The 27,098-nt window shown below is 55.0% G+C and overlaps 3 protein-coding genes and 1 long non-coding RNA gene across 13 annotated transcripts; 3 read left to right on the forward strand and 1 right to left on the reverse strand.

Annotated features, from left to right (window-relative positions):
• Positions 1-104: 104 nt before the first annotated feature.
• INCA1 (inhibitor of CDK, cyclin A1 interacting protein 1) lies at positions 105-6,302 on the forward strand. Of its 6 annotated transcripts, none has more exons than XM_070389315.1 (8): positions 105-244; positions 1,846-1,933; positions 4,009-4,108; positions 4,193-4,306; positions 4,540-4,579; positions 4,857-5,050; positions 5,517-5,682; positions 5,911-6,302. In XM_070389315.1, the coding sequence occupies exons 4-8, from the start codon at positions 4,254-4,256 to the stop codon at positions 6,055-6,057; spliced, it is 600 nt and encodes a 199-aa protein (XP_070245416.1). In that variant the 5' UTR covers positions 105-244; positions 1,846-1,933; positions 4,009-4,108; positions 4,193-4,253; the 3' UTR covers positions 6,058-6,302. The 6 variants fall into 6 exon arrangements, with proteins under 6 accessions (XP_070245416.1, XP_070245412.1, XP_070245411.1 ...); XM_070389314.1 differs by having other exon boundaries at positions 126-475; XM_070389311.1 differs by lacking the exon at positions 4,009-4,108.
• A 341-nt stretch (positions 6,303-6,643) lies between these two features.
• On the forward strand, positions 6,644-22,203 carry CAMTA2 (calmodulin binding transcription activator 2). Of its 5 annotated transcripts, none has more exons than XM_070389297.1 (22): positions 6,644-6,799; positions 8,082-8,176; positions 8,376-8,479; positions 8,825-8,892; positions 8,975-9,110; positions 9,681-9,767; positions 10,028-10,181; positions 10,525-10,659; positions 11,211-12,151; positions 12,848-12,974; positions 14,526-14,660; positions 16,433-16,548; positions 17,140-17,324; positions 17,629-17,707; positions 17,846-18,068; positions 18,252-18,553; positions 19,599-19,795; positions 20,028-20,211; positions 20,433-20,504; positions 20,825-20,994; positions 21,175-21,249; positions 21,356-21,571. In XM_070389297.1, exons 2-22 carry the CDS (start codon positions 8,146-8,148, stop codon positions 21,417-21,419), a joined length of 3,585 nt encoding a protein of 1,194 aa, XP_070245398.1. In that variant the 5' UTR covers positions 6,644-6,799; positions 8,082-8,145; the 3' UTR covers positions 21,420-21,571. The 5 variants fall into 5 exon arrangements, with proteins under 5 accessions (XP_070245398.1, XP_070245399.1, XP_070245400.1 ...); XM_070389298.1 differs by having other exon boundaries at positions 9,696-9,767; XM_070389299.1 differs by lacking the exon at positions 9,681-9,767.
• Positions 15,196-22,657, reverse strand: LOC106701333 (uncharacterized). The gene is made up of 3 exons (XR_001351802.2): positions 22,416-22,657; positions 17,820-17,998; positions 15,196-16,567 (listed from the first exon to the last, which is right to left on the reverse strand). It is a non-coding gene; the product is annotated as an uncharacterized lncRNA (long non-coding RNA).
• SPAG7 (sperm associated antigen 7) lies at positions 22,256-26,533 on the forward strand. The gene is made up of 7 exons (XM_005906078.3): positions 22,256-22,487; positions 24,934-25,001; positions 25,237-25,325; positions 25,472-25,556; positions 25,678-25,767; positions 25,865-26,021; positions 26,140-26,533. The coding sequence occupies exons 1-7, from the start codon at positions 22,403-22,405 to the stop codon at positions 26,247-26,249; spliced, it is 684 nt and encodes a 227-aa protein (XP_005906140.1). The 5' UTR covers positions 22,256-22,402; the 3' UTR covers positions 26,250-26,533.
• Positions 26,534-27,098: the final 565 nt, after the last annotated feature.

Raw genomic sequence — 27,098 nt, forward strand, 5'->3', positions numbered from 1 at the left:
GCAGCGCGAGCTGGGGCGGGAGCGAGGGGCGGGGGACCGGCGGGCGCGCGCGCGCGGATGGGAGGGCGGGCGCGCGCCGTCGCGAGAACGGCCCAGGAGCGACCCGGACAGCTGTTAAAGGGGCAATGTCCCCGGGACTGAGGGACCCACCAGGCAGAGACAGGGGAACTGAGTTGCGGACGCGGGAGGGCGACCCGGACGCCGGAACTCCAGAGGGTGGCCAGCCCCACAGAAGCCGGGAAAGGTGGGGGCCGACCCCGGTAGGGGACCCAGGCCCCTGACGCGCGCACGTCGCCGCCGTCGGAGGCGCGCTCAGGGGGTGGAGCCGCCAGCCGAGCCCCGCCCAGGAGGTGGTGCGGTGCAGGCCCCGCCCCAAGGCTCGAGGCACTGGTCGGCTCCACCCTCGGCTCCTGTCGCCGCCTCACTCCTCAGCGCCTGGTGTAACGTTCTAGAATTCGACGCGCAGCTGCCTCAGGTGCCCTGGCCAAGTGCAGTCGGCAGCGGCACCACCACTCGGGCGCTGTGTCTCTGCCTGGTCCTTAGGTTCGACAGGGCCCGCAGTGCCATGTCGCCCCCTCAGGCCCAGGCCACTCCTGCCTGCTCAGCCTGGCCCCAGCAGGCCTCAGCCCCGCAGGGCCCACCACCTGGAAGCCACATCAACTCCTCAGCCCCCAAATTGTGCCTTCAGGCTTAGCAGCTCCTCACGCCTTGGTCAGCTGCCAAGGGTCCCTTGAGCTCCCTAAGCTCTAAGCCTTCCCTCTGGACAGGGCTTTCCACCCCAACGACCTCCAGGCTCTAGCTAACTCAGCCCGGCCAGATTCCTTGGGTCCTCTTCTGCCCTGTCAGACTCAGGTTCCCCTCCCAGACTTGGCTGCCCCCCCGCCGCCCCCGCGCTGCCCCGCCCTCCCCCAAGCCGGTCAACCATCCAGGACTCTTTCTAGCTTCCTTAGCCTCATCTTTCTCTTAGATCTGGCCAACTAGACACCCAATTACTAAGGTCTGAATGTCCCTCAGCGGCCACCTGCTCCCTAGTTCAGCTTCCTCTGCTCTGGCCCAAGATATTCCATTAAAACCCCATCTGCCCTTTCAGCTTAGCTTTACTGGCATTTGCCAGCTCAGCTCTAAATACTCTTCTCTTCATTCTTCATTTCCTTTCTCAGCCCATCTTAGTTACCTTTGAATAAATACTTATTCACCTGCAACAGTTTCCAATTTTCTGGCATTTATGCTGCCTCTCCTAACTCATCTAACATTCTTATCTGCATTGTCTGCCCACCCCAACTGGCTCTCAGGTCACCTTTTGCTGTCTGGAATTGTGGTCCTGTGTAACTGACCTCTGCTCACCTTCTACATCTCTAGACATTCCCACTGCCCCCTCCTTCCTCGTCACCAATTGACCGTGACCGCTCTGTCCACACTTACCTTTCATTAACACCTCATTCCTGGTTTGTTTACCAACCCTCAGTTCTCTAACTGGCCCCAGCCACCAGTTCTGTACCAATTATCCCCAAATGCCTTTTGCTCTGTCTAATTCACGTTTCATTCTTTTTCATTTCATTATCCCATATTGCCAGTTAAGTCACTCAACTGCCATCTGTCAATTTCACTTACTCTGTGTATTCGGCTTAGGAAAAAAGATTTTTTTTTTTAATCTTTCACCATTTCTACATTTCCTGTGTTTGCTGTCTTGATTGTGTATGTTCAGCTAATGAAAATATTCAGCACTTGAAATACCTTTTCAGCTTTCTTTCCTTTCTTCTGGACCTATACATCTTCTTTCCAATCTTTACATTCATTCATGGTGAATTACATGAGTCAATGATTCATTTTCCATTATCTTCCCAGCACCAATGAGGAGACTCAGTCCAGCCTCCCAACCCTGTCCAGTCATGCAAGTACAGGAAGATGCAGACAACCTTATCCCTTTTGCCAAGTGAGTCCTCCCCACACAGTTGGGGAGGGGGGAATGAGATGGAGGCAGGATTCCATGTCTGGGTTCTTCCCCAAGAGGAGTACGAAATAAGAAACAAGAATCTCGGTGCCTGGTCTCAGGGGATTGGTGATTTATTAATTTACTCAGCAAATTATTTTTGAACACTAATAGTGTTCTAGGCACTGAATATTAGGCATTGGGTATTCAGCAATTAGAAAGATAGGGGTCCTGCTCATAGAGCCAACATTCTACAGGGAGGAAATAGAATGTGTACATGAATAAATATAATTTCAAATAGTAGTAAGCACATGAAAAAATAAATGTACAGTATAATGTAAGTAGAATGTCTCTGAGACTCAAGTATATAGAGTGTGACTGTGGAAGGGGAAGAGGAGATGAGTTTGAATTGAGATCTGAAAAATGGGAAGGAGCCAGTCTGCTAAGAACCAGGGAGTAGAAGAAGGAATTGTAGGTTTGAAAAAACAAAACGAAGTCCCAAGAAAAGAACTAACTTTCTGTTTTCTAGGACCAGGAAGCCCATCAGCAAGTTAGTGATCAAAGGAAAAGTGGAGTAAAGGCAGACAGGGGGAGGCCAGTCACATAGGACCTTATGGGCCATTGAAAATAATTTGAACGTTATGCTAAGGACAGTAGAAATCAGTGGGAGTTTCTAAGCAAGGAAATGACATGAGCAGACTTTCTTTTCCTTCAACTTTTTTATTATGGAAATTTTCAAACAACCACAGAAGTAGAGAAAATAGTAACCACGACACCGGAGTACCATTTTTAGTCAGCTGCAATAATTATCATTAGATGGATAATCTTTGTTTTTTGGATACACCACTCGGCTTCTGGAATCTTAGCTCCCCAAACAAAGATTGAACCTGGGCTCTCAGCGGCAAGAGTGCTGAGTGCTGAGTGCTGAGTCCTAACCATTGGACCACCAGGGAAGTCCCTGGTGGATAATTTTTTTCTTGATACACCCATTCAGCCTCCTGCTACTTAGACCATTTTGAAGTAACTTTAAACAGGGTATTATTTCACATAATCATTTCTAAAAGATTACTCTGACTGCTATGTGCAGACTAGATTGTTGAGGGATTCAAATGGAAGCAGGGAATGGAGGAGGACGCAATTGCAATAGTCCAAAGAGGGGAAAACGTGCTGGAATATGGTGGTGGGAGTGGAAATGGTGAATGGTAGATAAATTTGAGTGTATTTCAGATGTAGAACTCACAGGATTTACTGATAGATTGGATATGAGGGGTGAGGCCGAGTGAGGCATACCAGATTTTTGGTTGTAGCAACTGGGTGTTTGGGGTGCCTTTTGGCAAGATGGGGAAAGCTAGGGAGGAGGTGTTGAATGGGCAGTTGAACCTGCAAATCTGAAGTCCAGGGGAGGAGCTAGAGCTTGAAATATAGATTTGGGAGTCATCAGCACATTGATGGTATTTAAAGTCATGGACCTGGGTGAGATCACCTACGGAGGAATGAAGATAAAGGGCCGAAGCCCTGGGACTTTCTTCTAGACAGCAGGAAAGCAGACATCTGGTCAGTCAGTCTGGCAGCTTTAGAAGTGATTAGAACTGTTCTCAAACAACTTTTGCACACCCTACCTAAAGGATATTAGTATTTCTGAGTTGTTGTTTACTCACTAGGTCATGTCGAACTCTTTGTGACCCCATGGACTGTAGCCCGCCAAGCTTCTTTGTCCATGGTATTTTTCCAGGCAAGAATACTGGAGTGGGTTGCTATTTCCTTCTCCAGGGGATCTTCCTGACCCAGGATCGAACCCTCATCTCCTGCTTGGCAGGCAGATTCTTTACCACTGAGCAACTAGGGTAGCCCCTAGTGCTTCTGAGATGGAGAGATATAGCAGGAGTGAATAGAGACTCTGCTCTCCTGGATGCTTGCATTGACTGAAAGGAACCTGTTGAATCACTTGAGTAGCCAGGGCCTCCCTCTCTAACAGCCCTGCTTGCTAAGTATGATGTTCTCTGGTTGTGGGGTGTAGAAGTTTGAGATTCAGTGAGATCTGAGGCTCAGACAATTGCTAATCTCCATGCTCACTCCAGCTCCAACTGCCTTTCAAATCAGTCTTCACCACCTTTCTCATCTAAAATGGATAAGGGAGGACATGGCCTGAGGGAGCCTGGGCAGCTGTGTGGTCCTGTGGTAAGATAAGACTCCTCAATCCCTGGACTGAGTAGGTACCGTAAGGGAAGAGCCAGAACTGAGCCTACCTTGTCCTCACCTCAGGTGTTCTAGGGTGGTCAGCCGATCTCCACCCCACTGCTTGCCTTCCCAGAGCCTCGGACTGATGCCCCAGCACTATGGAGACACCTTCTGGGAGAATCTTAGTCAAAGGCCCAGGTGGGAGAAATGGAGAAACGGGACTAACCAGAGGTGGGAAGGGGAGGCTGTACAATTTTAAACTACCATAAAGCCTTACTGTAGCAATAAGTCCTAGTCTCAGGATAACTGCCCCACCAAGTGATGGACATGGTAGCTCCTAATGCCAGGTAGGTGGTTGGGAGAGGTTGTTAGAGAAACAACATGGATAGGGATATTCTCTTTGCACTTAGCCCCCTTTTTGTGCTTTACAGCCCCACCTGGATGGAGGAACAGTACACCCCACCCTTGCTGGTATGATGAACTTTCTGCCCTTTGACACTTCTTGGTTAAGATCACACCCACTGCCATCCCATCCCCAGCTCCCCTTATTCTCCCTTCCCTCTGGTCTCCCCCAGCTAGTGCACTGAGCAGGCCCTCCTTCCTATGAATCAGTCATCATGTTTTCCAGATCACAGCCATGTTTTTGTAATCTGGTCTTCCCAAGACCCCTGGTTCCCTATTTCAGTCCAAGCTCCCCCGAGAGACTCATTTCTGCCTTCTAGCTCCCTCTCCCCATTATCTGGTACAGAGAGCCACTGGTTGCTCCCAGCCTGGCCAGTATGGCCCTGAGGGACTCCCACCTCCTGAGGTGCTCTGCAGAAGAAAAAGGAGGAGGCCATGTTCAGGAGGAATGCAGCAGGGATCTGGGGGCATCCCAGCCCGGGTAAGGGCGGTCACTCATCACTTGGAAGATCTAAGGAGGCGACAGAGAATCATCAATGAGTAAGGAGACACATCAGGGCTCTGGGAGCCAAACGGTATGGGGACAGGGTGGCTTGAACTAAGGAAGAGGTGGAGAGCTTTGAGGGAATTGGAGGTTGCTTGGGAGTGTGCCATGGTCTTGGTGAGATTGAAGCAAAGTTTCCCATAATATGGGAAGGAGGAGGGAATGAAGGAATGGGGGATTAGTCACCTGAGCTGAAAGGAGTGGAACCCTGGTTACTGAAGACAGGAAAGCACTCCACAGAACTGGAGGATGGTGCAAAGCTAGAGGTCACCTCTGAGCCCCCGGATGGGAAACTACTTCAGTCTGAGGGGAGCAGAAGGTTGGAAGTGCAGAGTTGGAATGTGTCAAATGATAACACTCCTGGGTCCCAGCAGGAACTATTTCAGGGCGGGAAGATGAAGAATGGAGAGACAGGAAGCCTGGCCTCCAGGCCCCTCTTTCCTAAGCCTTAAGTCTCCACAGACTGAAGAAGGCCCAGTGGGGCAGCTCTGGGGCTGCGTCTGGGCCTCTGCTGGTTGACAGTGATGGCTGTGGCTTCCCCAGCACCACCGAACACCCTGATCGGGAAGAGGAGAGGGCAGACTATCCACAGGAGGAGGACCACTTCCTCACTTCTGGCAGGGCCCAGGTATGGATGGCTGAAGAGGACTTTGGTGGGTGGTGATGTGGACCCTTGGTCTTGCATGGGGAGACAGGGGAAGCCAAGAGCCACATGGGATAGCTGGATGTGAGAGGGACAAAAGTAAAGTAGGCCAGATCCTGAGACTTGGGGGTACCTGGGTTTGGGGCCTAGGAAATCTGAAGACCTATTGTTTGATTCTTTTTTTTTTTTCCTTCTTTTTTTTTTTTCTTACAGCTGCTTTGGTCTCCCTGGAGTCCCCTGGGCCAGGAGGGGTCTTGTCTCTCCAGGCAGCTGGGCTCTATGGGCTCCTTCAGCGCTGTCACAGCCACTAGGAACCCCTTTTACCATCCCTGGTGGGTGGAACTGCAGTCTGAGGAGTAGGGAGAAAATGTCCAAACCCAAGACGCTGGCCGTGCCTCAGGGGCCTAGGATTGGGAGCTGGAATCTCCAGTATTTCGGACATCAAGGCATTCCTCCTTTCCTTGGCCTCTCCCATCTTCCTCTCCCCGCCTCTGAAACTAGGCACGAGCAGCCCCGATGGCCTCCCCTCTCCACTCTCAGAGGAGCCCCCCAAGGCTCCCTGCCACTATTCTCTTCGTTCTGTTATTAAAAAGCAAGCAAGTGGAGCCCAGAGTTGTCTTTCTCTCCGCGATGTAGTGATGGGGAGGCTTATGGGGAGGGAGGGCTCCTTTCAGCTTCGCGATGACCCCGCCAAAATGAAGTTGGGCTGATACCCCCAAATTCAAGGAGTTGTACCCCAAAACAGTCCTGCCCGCTCCAGTGTTCCCCACCCGGCTCTCCGGGCCGAGGTCACGTCAGTCGGCGGAGCTTCCGCCTCCAGGACCCCGCATCCTGCCCCTCAGCGCGGCCGCCCCTTCTGGGACTTCCCGGCAGCCCGTCCCTCCGCCTGGCTCGCGGCCCTGGAAGCCGAGTCCCTCCGGCCAGCGCCCCACCCAGAGCCAGACGTGTGCTGACCCCAGGTTCCCGTCCCGACCCCCATCCCCTTAATTGGGAAGCCCCGCCCCGTGCGCAGTGACGTCGGACGCCGCTGTCAGCCGGCGCTGGGGGGGGTCGGTGTGGGGTAGAATGGCCGCTGCCGCCGTCACCCGCGGGACCCCGGGAGGTAAGAGCCGGGGCCTCTCGCCCGCCTCTCCGCCCCCGCGCCAGGGGGCGCAGCTCCACCGCCCGGACTTGGCGCGCCACGCCGGGGACCACCGGCGCTCTCCCGGGTTTGCCCTCACTCCCCGCTTCCGTCCTCCTCCCCCGCGCCAGGGGGCGCCGCTCGGCGCAGGGCCGCAAGGCGGACCTGCCGGGCCGGACCGTCCCGGGGACCCCCGCACCCCAGCACCTGCCCTGCCCCTTGCCCGCCACGCGCCCGCGGACTCTGCTCCGCAGCTTCTCCAGGACATCTCTCCGTGCGGCCGGGAGGCGGGACCCTCCCACCTCGGAGCGTCTCCGCTGACCACCGCCCCTCCTGGGGGGGCCGCCCCCGGGCCCGCTCCGCACCCTGGCGGGCTGCCCATCCCGGACTGCGCACCTGCGCCCTCGGGCGGAGTCCTTACCCCAGCCCAGGCTCCAGGGCTCACAGTCGTGCTCGGACGGGCCTCTTCCCCCTCTCCATTCCCAGACACCTGGCGGAGCCCGCGCTGAGAGCATCCTCCAGCTTCCATCTGTTCCCCCAGGAGGGTGGGGGCTCAGGCTGGAGCCAGAGTGGTAGATGGGGTAGGATAGGCCTGGAGGCCGAGGGAAGCAGAGGCTTTGGGGATAGAGGTACGGTGGGGTGGACAGGGCGGTCAGCCTCAGGGTGCAGGATGGGTTGACCTGGGGCTGGATAGCTGGGTCCTGGGTGTCTAAACCAGGTTCTACTCAGGCCCCACCAATCTGGAGGAAAGGGTGGAGGTTAAGATCAGTTGTCAGATCTGCCCTTCCCCTTGGAAAAACCAAAGAGAAGGAACTCAGGGTGTGTCTTTTAAGGCCTAGCTCTCCACCCGGACTTAGAACTCCTGCCTTCCCCCCAACATCCAGGCTCTCATTTGTCAAACCATCCTTCAAGAACCGGATGCTCTGAGTCCTAGCCCCAGGGTCTGACCCCGCCGCAGCTCCAGCCTTGGAAAGCCAGGGCTGTAAACGCCGGCCCCCCGCCGGCCTTCTCCCCTCCCCCACCCCGCCGGTCTCTTCCTGATTATTCTGTTCTGTTGTGTCTCCCACTCGTGTTGGTTCCTGGCACCGTGTCTGGGTTCTCCCTCTCCTCCACCCCCTGGCTGTACTCTGACATCACAGTCCAGCCCCTTCCTTTGGCTTCCTCAGATATCACGACCCGGCTGTATACCAGGTCTCCCACCTCATTCTCCTCATCCTTGATAGTGTAGGGGCTTCTGCCATGACCTTGTTCTCTCCCTTCCCAGCACAGACTCCCCCTCCCCCCGGCCCGTCAGGCCGGGGGTGACCTTGCCCCCTGGAGCCCTCACCATGAATACCAAGGACACCACCGAGGTTGCTGGTGAGTTCACAGTCCAGGTTTCCAGGTTGGGCACAGCCTTTTATTTCCCCCAAGCGGTGGTGACCTTCTAATTCTTGGATCCCCGCTCTCCTTGGCATCATTTCATTCACCACCACCACCCCGCCCCGCATTCGGCCCTTTTCCCCTGGGCTCTCATTGGGATGTCTCACACTAAGCCCTCCCTTCTCATCCCCTCTAGAGAACAGCCACCACCTGAAGATATTTCTCCCCAAGAAGCTGCTGGAGTGTCTTCCTCGCTGCCCACTGCTGCCTCCAGAGCGGCTCCGGTGGAATACAAATGAGGTTTTCTAGGGAGCCGGGGGGATTGGGGCTCAGCAGGGCCTAGTAGGCTGGAGGAGTTCCCCTCTGTGCCTTTCAACACTCTCTAGGCTCTTTGGGGATCACAGGAGAGCTATAAAGACCTGCATCTCGTAGGAGCTCACTTCTTGGCATAGGCACCTGTGTATAAATGCTACCACTTACAAAGTATTTCCTACAAACAGATCACTGTGCTCACCACTTGTCCTGTGTTATCTCACACAGTCCTCCAGGGATGCCGTTATCCCTGAGGTATAGATGAGGAGGCCCAAGAGGCCAGGCTGAGACTTTGGGAAGGGGACCCCCACCTGAGTGCCTCTTCTCCTCCAGGAGATTGCATCCTACTTGATCACCTTTGAGAAGCATGACGAGTGGCTATCCTGTGCCCCCAAGACAAGGTGAGAAGTTTTGTGAAGATGGGGAGTAGCAGGGGTCCTGGGTTCTGTGCACAGAACTTAAGGCCAGTCCTTCCCTTCTCAGGCCTCAGAATGGCTCCATTATCCTCTACAACCGCAAGAAGGTGAAATACCGGAAGGATGGTTACCTCTGGAAGAAGCGGAAGGATGGGAAGACCACCCGAGAGGACCACATGAAGCTGAAGGTCCAGGGCATGGAGGTAAGCAAGGCCTCCAGTACACCTGCCCTGGCCCCCGCTTTTCCCTGTGAGCTGGGTTCCAGCTCTGCCAGGGCTTGGTGACCTTCTCTCCCTACCACCCTCCCAGTCAGTCACTCTTCGCTTCTCACTCACTTTGGATCAGCCCCCTCTCTGCCTTCCCTCCATGACCCAATTCTCCAGGACTTAGGCCACGCCTCCCCCTGGAGGCCGCAGATGCCCAATCCCCTCACTTCTCTTGCATTTCCCGTAGGGGTCTGACAGTACTTAGTACCTCAAAGCACAGGTTTCTCTTCTCTCAAATCATTGCTCCTCATCTCAGATGTGTTATTGCCCTGCCCTCTGATTTCTGAATAGTCCCATGTCTCAAATCTGGTACTTGTTGTAAGGCCCTGGCCCCACTGTCCCCTCCTCTTCACCGCAGGGTGACTTGGGTGCTGGGTTTTGAAAGGTGTGGGGAATAGATGGGGGTGGGTAAGGGTTAAAGAGGAACTGGTGGCAAGATTGGGATTCCTGCAAAGGGACTGAACAGAGGAAGAGTTGGGGAGCAGACTAGCCCTCCCCCCACCCCAGCCTGTCTCCTGGCAGTGTCTCTATGGCTGCTACGTTCACTCTTCCATCGTCCCCACATTCCATCGGCGCTGCTACTGGCTGCTCCAGGTGAGGACGGAAGGGCTCGGGGAGACAGAGTCTACCTGGCTCTTTGAGGGAGGTGGGGGTCTGCGGAATGAAGGGGAAGGATGACGAGGTTCTGAGTGTGGAAGGGAGACTGGGAAGAAGAGAAAAGGGTTTGGGGATGGAGAGAGCCAGAACTTGGGAGGGTGAGGCTAGGGGTGCCTAGGGAGAAAATGAGGACTAGGAGGCCAAGTCCCTGGACATCAGGACCCCATAGCGCTCTGTGTGTACCCTTGTACCCGCAGAACCCTGACATCGTGCTTGTGCACTACCTGAACGTCCCAGCCCTGGAGGACTGTGGAAAGGGCTGCAGCCCCATCTTTTGTTCCATCAGCAGCGACCGCCGAGAGTGGCTAAAGTGGTCCCGGGAGGAGCTCTTGGGACAGCTGAAGCCCATGTGTAAGGCAACAGGGCCAGGACAGAGCTCCAAGGGGAGAGTGGACCCAGGGGCCTCCCATGGCAGCAAGTTTCTATACTCAGGAGCCTGTGGGGTGACCATGTTGCCCCAAGCCAGGAGGCTTCTTTCCTGGGTGGGTGGGTACCAGGGTTCCTGGTGTGATCTAAGGTGTTCGACTATGGAGGGCAGCTGTGAGCTCCAGGTAGGAGCAGTCTGGGGGCTTCTGGCCGCTGTTCCTCTGGCTGGAAGTCTCAGAGCATCTCAGGTGCTTGGGGGAGCCATCAGAGTTCTTTGGGGCCTATTTTGTAGGGGGTCCCACAGCACTTCCCCCCAACTCTCCTCCAGTTCATGGCATCAAATGGAGCTGTGGAAATGGGACAGAGGAGTTCTCCGTAGAGCAGCTGGTGCAGCAGATCCTAGACACCCACCCGACCAAGCCTGCACCCCGAACCCACGCCTGTCTCTGCAGTGGGGGCCTTGGTGAGTGACCCTGACCTTGGAACCTTCCTCCCTCCTCGCTGGTCTGCCCTTACACCAGGGGGGCATCTGTCTTGTTGGGATTTGCGTGCTTATTTGCATGACTTTTGCATGTTCCAGAAAGATGGGCCAGATGAGCAGAGGCTTTCCCGTCTGCATACTGTCTAGTTCCTTTTACTTATTCCTGGCAGCCTGGGCTCTCTGTCTGCCTTCTTCCTTCAGCAGTTCCTGGCCACCCCAGCACTACTGCTTACACACAGGCTTAGCCTTATTCTTAGTTGGTACCCTCTTGATTCTGTTCTTCTGTCCTTTTTCTATGCATTCACCTATTGCTCTCAGCTATTCCCCCAAGCCCTGGATCCTCCCTTGCAGTGTTCCTCCAAGGGGGAGGGTGGGGGAGGAGAAATATTTCTGCCGCCTCCCAGTGGCCACAAGCAGTATGACACCTCTGGTATGTAGTGACTTCTCAGGAAATACATGACAGCTTCCAGCAAGGGAGGGCTGGAGAGAGATGTGTCTTACCCCTTCTTTCCCCACCACCCCTTCCACTCCAGGTTCTGGGAGCCTTACCCACAAATGCAGCAGCACGAAACACCGTATCATCTCTCCCAAAGTGGAACCCCGAGCTTTAACCCTGACCTCTGTCCCCCACCCCCATCCCCCTGAGCCGCCTCCACTGATAGCCCCGCTTCCCCCAGAGCTCCCCAAGGCACATACCTCCCCATCTTCCTCTTCCTCTTCCTCCTCTTCCTCCGGCTTTGCAGAACCCCTAGAGATCAGACCGAGCCCTCCAACCTCCCGAGGGGGTTCTTCCAGAGGAGGCACCGCCATCCTCCTCCTGACAGGACTGGAGCAGCGAGCCGGGGGCTTGACACCCACCAGGCACTTGGCTCCACAGGCCGATCCGAGGCCTCCCATGAGCCTGGCTGTGGTTGTGGGCTCTGAGCCCTCGGCCCCACCAGCCCCTCCGAGCCCTGCCTTTGATCCTGATCGTTTTCTCAACAGCCCACAGAGGGGCCAGACATATGGAGGGGGCCAGGGGGTGAGCCCAGACTTCCCCGAGGCCGAGGCCGCCCATACCCCCTGTCCAGCACTCGAGCCTGCTGCTGCCCTGGAGCCCCAGGTGGCCACTCGGGGTCTCCCTCCACAGTCTGGAGCAGGCGGGAGAAGGGGAAACTGCTTCTTCATTCAGGATGATGACAGTGGAGAGGAGCTCAAGGCCCAGGGGGCTGCCCCACCTGTACCTTCACCCCCTCCTTCACCCCCACCCTCACCTGCCCCTTTGGAGCCATCGGGCAGAGTAGGAAGAGGGGAGGCCTTGTTTGGAGGAGCTGGGGGGGGCAGCGAACTGGAGCCCTTCAGTCTCTCATCATTCCCGGACCTCATGGGAGAACTCATCAGTGACGAAGCTCCAAGTGGCCCTGCCCCCACCCCCCAGCTCTCTCCTGCTCTCAGCACCATCACAGACTTCTCCCCAGAGTGGTCCTACCCAGAGGTGAGTCTCAGACTTCTCTCCTTCCTCCTGCATCCCTTTTACCCTGTGGCCTGTGACCTAGTTTCTTTCAGCATCCATGGCTGCTTAGTTCTCTTCCCAGCCTCTATCTTTACATAGAGTGTAGCTTCTTAACGGTTTTCACAGGCCTTCTTAACTACCCCTTTTTTCCTCCCTCCTTCTACCTGTGACTTGTGGTTGTATGAGTCCCTTAAGTGCCCCGGGGGACTTTATTCCTTTGGTGACTGGGTGGGGTGGGGAGGGCCTGGGACAGTTCAGCCTGAAGAAGAGAAAACCCAACTGGGATGTGATGGCAGACTTTGAGAAGCTGAAAGACTGTATTCAGCAGTCAAGTTCTGCTTTGTGCTGCCCCAGAGATAGAAAGCAGGAACTTCTCTAGGGGTACCAGGGGGCCCCAAGAAAAGACTTCCTCCCAGTGATAGCTATCTGCAAATGGGATGGTAGCCTTGGGAGAGGCAATGAGTTCCCCGTTTCTAGCAGATTCAAGTAGAGGGCAGGAGTGTGGGGAGAAAGGACAGTGGATCTCACTCCACTTCATGTCCAATCTCTGTACCCCAGACCTTGGGGTGTACAGAGAGCAATAGGTCCTCTCTTAGGGTCTGAATGAATGAAGGAGTGAGTAATTATACCCAGCAGAGAGAGCCCCCAGTCACATGGCTCTCTGACTTCTGCCTGCAGGGTGGGGTCAAGGTGCTCATCACAGGACCTTGGACAGAGGCCGCTGAGCATTACTCCTGTGTCTTTGATCACATCGCCGTGCCAGCCTCACTCGTCCAGCCTGGTGTCTTACGCTGCTACTGTCCCGGTATGGGGACTGGGGGTGGTAGGAGAAGGGACAGAAGACATGACTGTTAGGATTCCCAGGAAGCACTAGGAACAAATGTGTTGGGTTGTTCCTGAGAACGTAACCACCTCAACCAGTCCTGGGGCTGAGCCCGGTGGTTGCTCCCCGGCCACCGCCCTCCAGCAGGCAGATGAGTCTGAGCTGAAGTGTCAGAGGTCTAGATTCTAATCCAAGAAATCTGCTGAGCTGATGGGTGATCTTGAATAAGCCTTTTTCTTTTCATAGGACCTTGGCCACCCCTTCTGTAAGATCAGCCATTAGACCCAAGGGGACTCTCATGGCTCTCCAGGCCCACTGACTCCAGTCCAGGGAGAGTCTCTTGGGAGAATGAGAAGGGAGAAATGTTGGTCTCCTCCAACCAGTTCTGAGACTGAGGGACATTGGCTTCAAGACCTGTGCTATCCAGTATGGTAGCCATGAGCCACGTGTGTCTATTGAAATTAATAGTTAAGATTAAATGAAGTTTCAAATTCAGCTCTGCCATCACACTAACCACATTTTGGTGCTCAGTGACCACATGTGCTCGTGCCCCCCGCAGGAGACAGTGCAGATGCAGGATGTCTCCAACACTGAGGAAAGTTCTTTTGAACAGCACTGGTCTGGATGTCATTGCCAAGATTCATCTCTGCCCTTTTGCCACCCCCTTTGCCCCTCACCTGACACTCAGCAGTGTTGCTGTGGGACCCCAAGGACCACTGGAGTGACATGTCGACAGCTCTGCTCTCTGTCAGTATGTCCTCCCCGAGTCTCAGCAGCCCTGTTCAGTGATGGATAGCAAGAGAGGGGCTGAGACCAGAGACGTTGGGAATTGGGAGTCTCAGCGTCTAAGCTTGGGACCAGGGCCTGGTGGCTTTATCCTCAAGGCTATAGATATTGAGATTCTGGGACACCGCTCTCACTTGACCCTGTTGGTGAGCAGCTAATTCCTTTCCTTCACCTTAGTAACAGAGTTAAGGCCTCTGGACCTTGATCTTAGGAGATAAGAGATTTTACTATCATCAAATTGTTTATATGTAGAGGTATCTCTACACACCTACCTCCATCTGGCTCAGTAGGTAAAAAATCTGCCTGCAATGCAGAAGACCTGGGTTCTGTTCCTGGCTCAGGGAGATTCCCTGGAGAAGGAAATGGCAACCCACTCCAGTACTCTTGCCTGGAAAGTCCCACGGAAAGAGGAGCCTGGAGGGCTACAGTCCATGGGGTCACAAGAGTCAGACACAACTTGGTTGACTAAACCACCCATAGTTATCTCTTGACTCTGTTTCTATGCCTTGGTGCTGAACAATATCCTTAACTACAGGGTCTAGAACCCAAGGGGTCTCTGGCCCAGAGGAGCTATTAAGTTCTCAAATAAAGGGATTCCCTCCCCACTTAGAGCCAAGGCCACTGGAGCCAGGGGCCTCTAGGGCCACAACAGGGCAGGTAGGGGAGGTAGATGTGGAAGGACCACCTGTGGATCTGGTGAAGGAGCCCAGGAAAGAGAGCCATCTCGCTGATCCTTGCCCTCCCCAGCCCATGAAGTTGGGCTGGTGTCTCTGCAGGTGGCAGGGCGTGAGGGGCCCCTTTCTGCATCTGTGCTCTTTGAGTATCGAGCCCGCCGATTCCTGTCACTGCCTAGTACTCAGCTTGACTGGCTGTCACTAGACGGTAAGTTCTAACCTTCTACCCCACCGCCTTTGAGCATGACATGTTCCTAGGCCCATCTGGACTCCGGTGGCCACTGCCTTGCCCCCACTGTACCCCTCTTCCCAACTCCTGCTTCCTTGCTCATTTCTGAAGGAGCAGCAGATTTCCTTCACCTCCTCCTCCCTGTAAACCTTGGAGGCGGCTTTGTCCCAACACTTGTCCTGTCCATAGGAAGGGATCAAGGCCATGGGTGGGGCCGGACAGTGCAGAGCAACAAACATGGGATACACATGAGTGTGTATGTGCCTCCTGCTGCTGCTGCTAAGTCGCTTCAGTCGTGTCCGACTCTGTGCGACCCCATGGACTGCAGCCTACCAGGCTCCTCCATCCATGGGATTTTCCAGGCAAGAGTACTGGAGTGGGTTGCCATTGCCTTCTCCGTATATGTGCCTACACAATATATTTAAACTTTCCTATGGTTTTTCCCTCTAGTTATAAAGACAGGCATTAATTATAAAAAATTTTGAAGTTACAGAAAAGCACAAAGTAGAAAATGAAAATTCCCTGTAACAATGCTCAATAACATACACCACTTTTAATATATCTTCTTATATACAGAGATGCACATACATACATGTGTGTGTACGTGTGTGTGTATTTGTTTATATCCAGAGCTGTTAGTCCCCTTTACTGGTTATCCCTCCTGTGGCTTTCAGAATTGTTTCTGCACCTGCTTCTTTCTTGAGGTTTGCATGTCTCTGTTTCCTCCTGTTTAACCTGTGCTTTACCATCTCGCCTGTATGTCTCCTACCTCTCTCATCTCTCCATTCCTCCTTGGATTTTTGTCTTCACTTTCCTTCTTCATTCCCTATTGCTTGTTCGTTCTACATCCCCAGCTCTCCTTTGCCCTTTTTCTCTCCTCTCCTTCCCCTTGTTTGTCTTCCCCTCTCTGCTCTCATACCTGAGTCTCTGCTCAGAGCTCTTTACCCTCCTCCCCACCATCCCCTACCTTCTTGCCCGTCTGTCCTGGCATCTCAAAACATCCCCAGCCTCCACCTGTTTGTTTTCCCACGGCTCTGACCCCCTTCTTCCTCCCCTCCTCATCCTTGTGTGATCTCAGGAGGGAACAGATATAGCTCGGGATGTGTGCATTTGTGCATGGAGTGGGGGAGGAGGAGGAGAAATGGACTTGGCCATCCATCTCTGTCACCTCCCCTCCCCGCCATCCTCTTTGTGGACAGCTGCGGGGGGCCAGGAGGAGGGGGTGGTGCTTTTCAAATCAGTCTCTGAGTTCTTTGGGGCAGCGATTAACAGAGAGGAGGGACCCTGAAGTCCTTCAGCCCCAGCATGGGGGACGAAGGTAGTGTCTGCGGCAAGAAGGAACAAAATAAGCCATCTGGGAGTATGCGTATGTGCATGCACGTATGTGTGAGAGATCTGGGGCACGCGTGTGTGTGTGTGTGTGTGTGAGAGAGAGAGATCTGGGGCAACTGGGGCTGAACACCCAGCAAGGAGTCCTACAGTCTCTGTGTCTTGAAGGACACAGTCTTGGTTCTGCATTCAGGTCCTAGGTGGACACGTGGTATGAAGAGCCCTAGACTGAGGACTGGTCCTGGGGGGCTCTATTCAGAAGGTGGAGGGGGGGAGGGTAAAGGGCCATTGTATGGAGAAGAGGAAAGGATTGCTTGTGTCTTCGTCACTCAGACCCTGGGACAGGATCTGGCTTTGTTGCCCAAGGCATCCCCTGGACCCTGCCCAGTGAGCCCCCCCATGCCCACTCCTCTTCCCCACAGACAACCAGTTCCGGATGTCCATCCTGGAGCGACTGGAGCAGATGGAGAAGCGGATGGCAGAGATCGCAGCAGCTGGGCAGGCCCCCTGCCAGGCTCCTGACACCCCTCCAATTCAGGTACATCCATGAGGGCACTCTACAGTGAGGAGCAGGGGGAGGGTCTTCCTGTAGAAATCAGCTCTACTGTGTGACTCCCCTCACTGTCCAGGCCCCAGCCAGTCCCCTTCCCTTCTCCGTGACATCACCCTGCTCCCACCCCCACCCTGTGGCAGGAGTGGCTATTCTGGGCACCCTCTTGGCATGACAAGCTTCAGACTATTTCTGGTCTGAAGGAGGGTGGAGGTGAGGGTGGGGGAGGGGATCCAAGAAGTCGGGGCTCAGCACTCTGAGGGTTCCAGGTCTCTGAGGAAAGAAGGCTGGAGAGGACTCTAGGTTCTGAGGGGGAGAAGCCATCTGTGGATATGGCACTGATCTGAGCCAAAATGAAGGCACCACATGGGCATGCAGGCATGAGGTCTGGCTGCTGGAGAAAGCTGCCTGAGGGACAGGGAAGACTGACCAGCCATCAGAGGTCAGGGTGGTGGGAGCCTAGAATGAGAATTGTAGGGAGGGGGCAGAATTGGAAGCTGAGAGGACAGGGGTGGGGTGGCTAAGGCCATCCCAGGCTGGGGATGCTCAGGTGTCTGCCTGAGGGTGTGTGCACCACAGGATGAAGGCCAGGGTCCTGGGTTCGAGGCCCGGGTGGTGGTCCTGGTAGAGAACATGATCCCACGCTCCACCTGGAGGGGTCCTGAGCGTCTGGCCCATGGAAGCCCTTTCCGGGGCATGAGCCTTCTGCACCTGGCTGCTGCCCAGGGCTATGCCCGCCTCATCGAGACCCTGAGCCAGTGGCGGTGAGCTGGGGCTGGTGGGAGTTGGGGTAGGAGGGTGTCAGGGACTGAGGAGGAACTGGAGGCCTGTCCTGGGAGCTGGGGTCACTGTGGGAAGGAAGAGGGGCTGGAACAGGGTTTGCACTTGGGGGAGTTTTAATGTCCTCTGACTTACAATGCTGACTTCTTGACCTCCTTATAATCATTAATCTCTTTGATTACTCATCCTGTTGACCATAGTGCTTGCCAGCCCCTTCAATTCCGAAGTTCCTACTGGGCCCCCTTTATCCCTAACTGGGCTCCACTGTCCCTTTCCCAAACCCTCCAGGAGTGTGGAGACAGGAAGCCTGGACTTGGAGCAAGAGGTTGACCCACTCAATGTGGACCACTTCTCTTGCACCCCTCTGGTGAGGATGCTGGTTCCTAGTGCACGTGAACAATGGGAAAAGGGAGCAGTTCTTCACAGAGAAGATCGTTTGGGGGATGCAGGGAAGGAGTAAGGATAGGCCCATGCCTTACCTCCACTTCCGCCCTCTTCTCCTCAGATGTGGGCTTGTGCCCTGGGCCATCTGGAGGCTGCTGTGCTCCTCTTCCGTTGGAACAGACAGGCGCTGAGCATTCCTGACTCTCTGGGCCGCCTGCCCCTATCCGTGGCTCATTCCCGGGGTCATGTGCGCCTCGCCCGCTGCCTGGAGGAACTGCAAAGACAGGAAGCTTCTTCTGAGCCCCCACCTGCCCTGTCTCCACCCTCCTCCAGCCCCGACACTGGTGAGGGTTTAAGGGGAATGCGGGTGGAAGCACAGGCCAGGGGAAAGCTAGAGGGTGGGAGACAGTGCAAGGAGAGAGGAGGTTGTAGGGATGGGGAGGTAAGAGCAGCAAGGCCAGGGAGATGGAGAGTGAGGAGAGGGCAAGTGACACCTTATGCTCACACCCCCTTCTCTCCCCTTGCAGGCCTGAGCAGTGTCTCCTCACCTTCAGAGCTCTCGGATGGCACTTTCTCCGTCACATCGGCCTATTCTAGCGCCCCAGATGGGAGTCCTCCCCCTATTCCTCTGCCAGCCTCTGAGATGACTATGGAGATGGTCCCAGGCCAGCTCTCCTCTGGTGCCCCAGAGGCCCCCCTATTCCTCATGGACTATGAAGCCACCAACCCGAGAGGGCCCCCACCCTCGCCGCCTCCTCTCCCACCAGCCCTGGATGGCGGGGCTGCTCCTGAGGAAGCCGATAGTCCACCAGCTGTGGATGTGATCCCGGTACCACTTAGGTGGAGGGCTCCAAGCAGAGGGGGGTGCAGGGCTGGGGTGACGCCAGCCACCACAAGAAACATGCAGAGCCAGGCGGCAGTTTGGGAAGAAGGGGTCATTTACCCTCATTTGGGGACAGGCAAGGTAACCCTCTGCTTAAGCTTCTGTCAGAGCTTGGGATTCAGAAGTCATGAGGCTTCAGAGGTTAAAATTCTGGAGAATATCTTCAATTAGAGCTGGGTGGTAGGGGTTACCTGTTGTTCCATAAAGGGACAAGAGCGATGGCAGGAAGCGGGGAGGACAGAGGAGCAGAGAGGTCGGCAAGATGGAAGCGGAAGTGTCTGGCACTAACCAGGGGCCAGGGGGAGGCTTGCACATAGTAAGAGCTAAGAGTCTTGTAGAGTGAATGAACCCATGAGAGAGTGGAGAGTGGCTCTTCACGTGCAGCAGCCTGCTTCTCTGCTAGGGCCTGGGACATACCTGCTTTAGAGAGAGACTAAGGGATTAACCGGGGAGCACTAAAGTGCAACAGATTTAGAGAACACCACACGGTAGGCACCTTTATGTGAGACCAGCAGAAAGTGCTGCAGGCTGCAGGGCTGGAGCAGAGGCAAGGCTGGAGCTATTCAATAAGGTGTCATGTGATTGGCAAGCGCTGAGCTGATTCTTGGCGAGTTCGAGGAGGGGGTGGCAGACATGGCCAAGTTTGTGGGAGCTGGCATGGGTCAGGCTGGGTGGGACAGTGGGCAGTCAGCCTGGAAGGCTAAGCCCTTCATTCGCCTAGCTTCTGAATCCCCATGTGCTGTACGTCCTTCCTAGCCTATGTTTTCCATGACGTCTCAACACAGGGCTGTATTGAGTGGGACCCCAAGAAGTGTAAGTGAACCTGGAACACTGGCAAAGAAAGACAGGGTTAATGGGGGCAGGCATCCATGAGGCCTCATCGTCTGGGTCTGATAGGAGAAAGATAGGAAGTGAACTTATGCTATGGTCTTGGCAGAGCAAGAACAGCTGGGGGGCCCCTCAAGGTTCACCCAGCTTCTCCTTCATCCAGGTTGACATGATCTCACTGGCCAAGCAGATCATTGAAGCCACACCAGAGCGGATTAAACGAGAGGACTTCGTTGGGCTGTCTGAGGCTGGAGCCACAATACGGGAGAGGACGGGAGCGGTGGGGCTCAGTGAGACCATGTCCTGGCTGGCCAGCTACCTGGAGAACGTGGACCATTTCCCCAGCTCAGCCCCTCCAAGGTGACCAGCTTAGGACAAAGCCTCCAGATCCTTCAAAGGAACATGGGAGGGATAGAGTGAGGGAAGAAGCTGCACTATGGCCAGAGCCTTTGAGGAAGGGATTGGCACTGGCTGGCGAGCTCTGAAGTCACTCTCCAGACCCTGTTACTGGGGCTCTGCCTTCAGAGCAGCGCCCAGGTGGGAGAAGAGGGACTTCAGATGTCCAGGACATCCTTATCCCTGTTTCCTACAGCGAGCTGCCATTTGAGCGGGGTCGCCTGGCTGTCCCTCCAGCACCTTCCTGGGCAGAGTTTCTCTCCGCATCTGCCAGTGGCAAGATGGAGAGTGACTTTGCCCTGTTGACCCTGTCGGATCATGAGCAGCGGGAACTGTATGAGGCAGCCCGAGTCATCCAGACAGCCTTCCGGAAATACAAGGTCGGGGGCTTGGGGGCTTCAGGGGATGAATTACACAATCTTGAGTGGGGAGGTGACGGGTTCCCAGGACTGTGGGGGGGGGGACAGCAATCATCCAGAGAGATCTGGGGTAGGGTGAAGGGTCAAGGGACCCCAGGCACATTGGAAGAGCAGGTCAGATGTCAGTTAGGTGGGCAATTCCTAACTGATCCAGGTGCTGAGACTTCCTTCTTGCCACTTAGGGCCGGCGGCTGAAGGAACAGCAGGAGGTAGCTGCTGCTGTGATCCAGCGCTGTTACCGGAAGTACAAACAGGTGAGGATGTCCTCTCTTGAAAGCATACCCACCAACCCACACAGGCACCCACTCATCCCATCCCAGAGCATCCAGAATGCTGCAGGAGCCCTAACTCCCCTTTTCTCTCCACAAGCTGACCTGGATTGCACTTAAGGTATTAGGCATGAGACCTGGGTGTGAGGCTGTCTGTGATGATTCAGCCTTTCCTTCCGTGAGCGTGTGGATTAGAGAAAGAGATTTGCATCGACTGAACTTGAAACGGGGTGAGGGGTGACCCTTAGGGGTCTGGGTCTCTGTCCCTCCGTGTCAGCCCCTGCCCTTCCTCCCCACCCCTGCAGTTTGCACTCTATAAGAAGATGACCCAGGCGGCCATCCTGATCCAGAGCAAGTTCCGAAGCTACTACGAACAGAAGCGATTTCAGCAGAGCCGCCGAGCGGCAGTCCTCATCCAGCAGCGCTACCGCTCCTACCGCCGCCGGCCCCCGGGGACCCTGCCTGCCCGCAACAAGTACGGCCCCAACCCTCCAGCCCTCAGTGCACACCCACTGTGTCCACGGCCACTGCCCACGGGCTCCCAACTCATCATCCTGCTCCTCCCCGACCCTTGCCCTGCCAAGGTCCCTAAGGGGCGGAGGGCAGGTGATTCCTGAGTGTCCTGTGCGGTCTCATCTCTTCTTCCTTCCACCAGAGGCTCCTTTCTCACCAAGAAGCAGGACCAGGCAGCCCGGAAGATCATGCGATTCCTGCGGCGCTGCCGACACAGGTGTTGCCCTTTCCCTCACTGGGGAGGACTGGGCCCCGCCGCCGCCTCCCCATCCCACCGCCCTAATCGGCCGGTCTCCTCTGACTCCTTCCTTGTCTCTCTGCAGGATGAGGGAACTGAAGCAGAACCAGGAGCTGGAAGGGCTTCCCCAACCCGGGCTGGCCACCTGACCTCTCCACTGCCTTTCTCATCACCCTGGGGGCCGCTTCTTGCAGTCTTAACAGGGAGAGGGCTCTCTGGGGGAGGGGGAGCCCCCTGTCGGCAGCTTTCCCGTCACTTTTGTGCTAGCCCGTCCTGGGTCTCCACCCCCCACCCCTCCGAAGTGCTGAACTCCCTCTCCCACCCCTGCCTCCTCCTCTTCCCTCCGGGTCGCGCTCCCTTCTCTTAGTCCCCGGCTCCAGAAGACCCATGCCCCACATACCTGCATCTTCAGCTGTGACCTCCGGAGCCCTGCCTGCCCCTTCTCCACAGCTCCCTCCCTGCCTGTGCCCACCTCGGCCCCTTCCTGACTTGCCTTATTTATTTGTTCGACGCGTCTCTGAATGTATCCGCCTCGGTCCCACCTCTGCCTTCGCTACGCGCGCGCCCCTCGTGTTTCAGGGCTGACCGTGCCCCCACCCCGACTCCGCATGTTTGCGTCTTGTTTCCTCCCTTTCTGGCCCTGTCTTTCCCCGTCAACTGACCGACTCCGGCCACCAATCTCGGGGCCAAAGGGGGGCTGTATATAGAAACGCGCTGCGGAGTCCTGCCCCGTCCCCGAGGGGAGGGGCCTTGTACATAATGTAACATACAGAGTATAGTGAAGAATCTATTTAAGGCGCCGCAGGGAGGGCTGCACGGCCGGGCTTGTGGTTCCTGGCGCGGCGGGAGCCTCCTGCCGGCTCCACGAGCACTTTCTACTTGTGCATGGGCTTGGTTTCTACGAATTGCCATTAAACATCGCTGCACCAGCCAGCCTCCGGCCTCTGTCTGCGGGCGGCGGGGAGGGGCGGGGCCCCCGGCCGGCGGAAGGCTGCGGGCGCGCCAAGCCCGGATCTGAGCCACGCCGGGGCGGGGCGGGTGCGTGGTTTTCCGCCTCCGACGTGTTTCCGGCCTTAAAGGCATTTTGCCCTTCCCTTTAAGACGCACCGCCCCCCTCTCAGTCACTCCCAAGATGGCGGACCTACTGGGCTCCATCCTGAGCTCCATGGAGAAGCCACCCAGCCTCGGTGATCAGGAGACTCGGCGCAAGGCCCGAGGTGAGGATCCCAAATTCATAGCCGGCTTTCTTCGCCCGGTTCTCAGGATCGCAATCCTCCCTCTTTGGATGACCCCGCCTCCTCAACCTTGAAAGACCCCTCACAGGCCCCTTCAGAGACCCCCCGAGTCCCTAAAAGGGCTGCTGACCCGCCCGCTGTTCTTAGCGGACGATGATTGGCTACCTGAAGCTCAGCACCAGCCCCCTGCCTCTTCCTGCCCTGGCCTTCCACAGTCCTTGTTTTCAATTCGCCCGTGGGCCCGCCTGTCCGCTGGTGGCGTGGTCTGATTGGTAGGCTGCCCTGAACCCCACCCAACCCCTTCCCGCCTTCGTATCGGAGGGCGGTAAGATCGACCGCTCGGCCCCGCCCGCCCTGCCGGCGCGCCGGTCCGTGCACCTCGTCCCCTTCGGATTGGATCCAGGATACGTCCATCCGCAATCCTTTCTCCCCTATTGGCCTCTTCAACTTAAAAGTCTACCGATTAAGTTTTGTTCGACCTTCCTCTAGCCCACCCCACCCTCAGCACCTCTAATTGGCTGCTGGAGCCGTTCAGCGCCCTTATGCCCCGCCTACTTGATTTAACCCGATCCCTTCTGCCGCGAACCAACATTTCTCTCATCTGTACCCTGAAATTCCTAAGGTCCCTGGGCGGGTCGTGAATGTTGATTGGACAAATAAGAAGGCCCCTACCCGGTCCGATTGGCCATAGCCTCCCAGTATGTGTTCTCCGAGTAACTTTTCTGCTGGCGGTTCAAGTTGGACTGCCAGTGTAGGGCGCGGCCCGCTGGGCGGTGCAAGCCTCTCCTGCTGGCTCCGCAGCGTGTGAATGAATCTGACAGAATGAGTCCTTTTAGGGGAGGACACCGGCTCCCTACCCGTTCGAGGGAGGCCAGAACAGGAGTGGGTGCCTTCAAAGTGCTCAAGTGCTGCTTAATGTCAAACTAACATCCATATTTACTGAATGGTTACTAAGGGCCAGGGGCACACTCAAAGGAGCCCACAGTCCGGAGCATTGATGAAATGATCACACAGGAGTTAAAAATCAACTTTATAAATGGTCTGAAAGAAAAATAATTATCAGGAGTGTAACTACCTAGGGCTTCTAACCTAGCCTGCAGTGAGCTGAGATCTGAAGAATAGATAATTCAGTGAGAAGGCAACACAGTGCTCCAGGCAGATATTTGAAAGCTATAAGGAAGGAGGGAGCATAATGGGACCTGGGAACTGAGTTACTTCATGCTCACCACGGCTGACTAGGTGGTTCACCAGCGGCCGTTGACAGGCTAGGAAGCTGAAGTTCAGAGTTTAGTCACTTGCCTGTGGTTACACAGTTACTTAGTGGCGGCATTTCAAACCCAGTTGTGACTTTTAAGCCTGTGTGCTTATCCATAATCTTAAATCACCTCCTCAGATGCAGAGAGAAGACTCTCAAACCAGACAGAACAGTCAGTGACTAAGATGGGGTGCACTAACAGTCAGAGCCCATGGGGTTGAAGAGAGGAGCGCACCTGAGCTGTCAAGCCCTGGAGCCACAGAGAGTAACTGGATAGGAAAGGAACAGGGTCCCTGGCTTCTAGGAGCTCATAGTGGGGTAGGGAAGACAAAAGTTACAGTCTGTTAGTTCTCAGCATGTGCTATAGTGGATGTCTGAACCAAATGTGCTTGGGCCCCAGAGGAAGAAGTAATTCTTCACCATCTGACTCATAGTGGATCTCAAAGTTTGCAAGGGGAAGAACTTTTCAAGCAGCAGGAATAACATGTGCAAATACATGAAGTGATTAGGAAAATGGGAATAGGTTCAGTGCAGCTGAAGGGGTTCTGATCCTGTGGAAGAAGTAGGCCTTAAGATTGTCAGCACTTTGAAATGGCAGAAGAGAGAAGAGGGGACAGTAAGACTAAAGGTAGTGAGTTCCCTTTACAGCTCAGACACCTGCACTCCCAGAGGAGAAGAATGTTAGACTTGCCATTTCAGCTTCATCTTGGCTGTAGAAATAAGAAGTGGGGGTATTACAAAATATAGGAAGTTAAATAATTTCCTCTATCCTGTGTAGACAATGAGATGATAAACTCTGTGAGGCCAGGACTGGGTCTGTTCCCATTACCTCCCCAAGCCTTAGAGTTCTTGGTATGTCGTAAGCAATAAATAAATGTTTGCTAGTTGGTTTCCCCAGTGGGAAACAGGGTTGAGCATGATTCTCATCTCTGTTTCTCCCACTAAACTGTGAGGTCTTAAAGGGCAAAGCTGTGTCTTCATCCTCTTTGTACTTCAGGGCCTAGCACCGTATCAGGGATAGAGTAAATATCAATAAATGCTTGGCAAATAACAGTAATCCTCCCTTCCTGCCCTGACACCTCCCAGTGGACACGAGACCCCTCCCAAAGCCTTACACCCTCTCACCACCCATACTTCCACCCCTAGCCTCATGCTGCCATTTCTTGCCCCCAGAGCAGGCAGCCCGCCTGAAGAAACTACAGGAGCAAGAGAAACAACAGAAAGTAGAATTTCGTAAAAGGGTAAGAACAACTGGAGAGATCAAAGGCAGCTTCAGAAAGGACTAACAATAAGTTAGAATTGGAAGGTTGAGGACTTAGTTTGTGTGCAAACTGTCTTGAGAGAGGTGAAGCCCAGAAGTCAGTGGCACGGAGGTGGGAAAGGTGTGGGAGGCACAAGCCTGTTGGCCCGGCTGGGGAGAGGGGTAGTGGGGTGGAGCCATCATCTCATATCTTCTTCCCTTTTCCCTCTACCAAGATGGAGAAAGAGGTGTCAGATTTCATCCAAGACAGTGGGCAGATCAAGAAAAAGTTTCAGCCGATGAATAAGATAGAGAGGAGCATACTGTGAGTGTCTCTGGGCTGGGCGACAGGAAGTGGGTGGTCAAGGAGGCACGAAGGGTGAAAGGTTCAGAGGGGAGAACCTCCTAGAGGAGGGCACTGGCCCCCCTCATGGCTTCACAACCTCTTTCCCTTTGGCTCCCCCTCCCCAGACACGATGTGGTGGAAGTGGCTGGCCTGACATCCTTCTCCTTCGGGGAAGATGATGAGTGTCGCTACGTCATGATCTTCAAAAAGGTAAAAGGCCCGAGTTGAGTTCCCCGCTCTCTCCTTTTCAGCCTATACCCTGCCCCAGGGGAGAAGAATGAGGTAAACTATGTATGTGGAACCTTGACCCCATCACCCACTTCTCTCCCAGGAGTTTGCACCCTCAGATGAAGAGCTGGACTCCTACCGGCGTGGCGAGGAGTGGGACCCCCAGAAGGCTGAGGAGAAGCGGAGGCTGAAGGTGAGTTATGCCTGGCAGTCCCTGGGACCCTGCCACCACCATCTGGGAGGGGCTGAGGTCAGGCCTTGAGCTCCGGTGACCCCCTCTGCACCCTCAGGAGCTGGCCCAGCGACAGGAGGAGGAAGCGGCCCAGCAGGGACCCGTGGTGGTGAGCCCGGCCAGCGATTACAAAGACAAATACAGCCACCTTATTGGCAAGGGGGCAGCCAAGGATGCAGCTCACATGCTACAGGCCAACAAGACCTACGGCTGTGGTGAGGCCACAGTGGGGGCTGGGAGGGGGCAGGGAAGAGGAGCACAGGTTGGGGGGAAGGAGAGGGGAGACCAAGGCACAGGGCTCCTAGGTCCTCCCATCCTCCCGTCTGCCCCTAGTGCCCGTGGCCAACAAGAGGGACACACGCTCCATTGAAGAGGCCATGAACGAGATCCGGGCCAAGAAGCGTCTGCGGCAGAGCGGGGAAGAGTTGCCATCTACCTCCTAGGCACCCCAGCTCCCGGGGCACGGCAGGGGGCAGGGAGGGACGAGGCTGCTGCTACTAGAACCCATCCTGGAGCCCCACCTTCTAACAGCTGTCACTCAGGCACAGTGTGTGTCACTGTTCGATCTAGGATATGTATGTGGGGTGTGTGTGTGTGTGTGTGTGTTAGTATGTGAAAGTGTGAATGCTCAGGTGGGTATTTAATCTGTATTATTCTGTTCTTCCTGGAATTTTCTTCCCCATGGGGCTGGGATTACTTTACATTCAATAAACACCGTTTGACCCAATGTCTTGGTTTGTTAGCAGAGAAAGGTAGGCTCTGGAGAGGAGTTGAAATAATTATAGGTTGAATAATTATAAACTTGCTTTTGTGGGCCAAAGATGGTCAAATATTGGCACTTTTGCAGAAATTCCTAAGGGATGGCATTTTTTAAGAGCAGTCACTACGGCCAAGTGGTCTAGCTTTGGATCCTGGCTCTGCGACTTCCTGTCACGTTGGTAAAGTATTTTGCCTGTTTGTGACTCAGTTTCCTCACCAGTAAAATGGGGATAATAATGGTAACTACCTGATAGGACTGTTTCATAAACTGCACAGGTCAATGTATGTTAAATATTGATAATAGTTTCCCATCCTCAAGGCTACGTGGAAATGTAGCTGCTTTGGTTCCCATGACCATCCTCACCAAGTACCTCAATTTCATAAGGACAAGCACTCAGACCTCAGCACTGCAGTGCCCTCTGCAGACCCTGTAAATTTCCATTTCTGGGCATATCTGATCCAGCTTCCCCCTCATGGTGATGTCAGACCTCCACCCCTCTGGAGCTGGTTCAATGTTCTGTCAGTTCCTCTTC

The sequence above is a fragment of the Bos mutus genome, chromosome 19 (assembly GCF_027580195.1).
Source record: "Bos mutus isolate GX-2022 chromosome 19, NWIPB_WYAK_1.1, whole genome shotgun sequence".
Classification (NCBI taxonomy): domain Eukaryota; kingdom Metazoa; phylum Chordata; class Mammalia; order Artiodactyla; family Bovidae; genus Bos; species Bos mutus.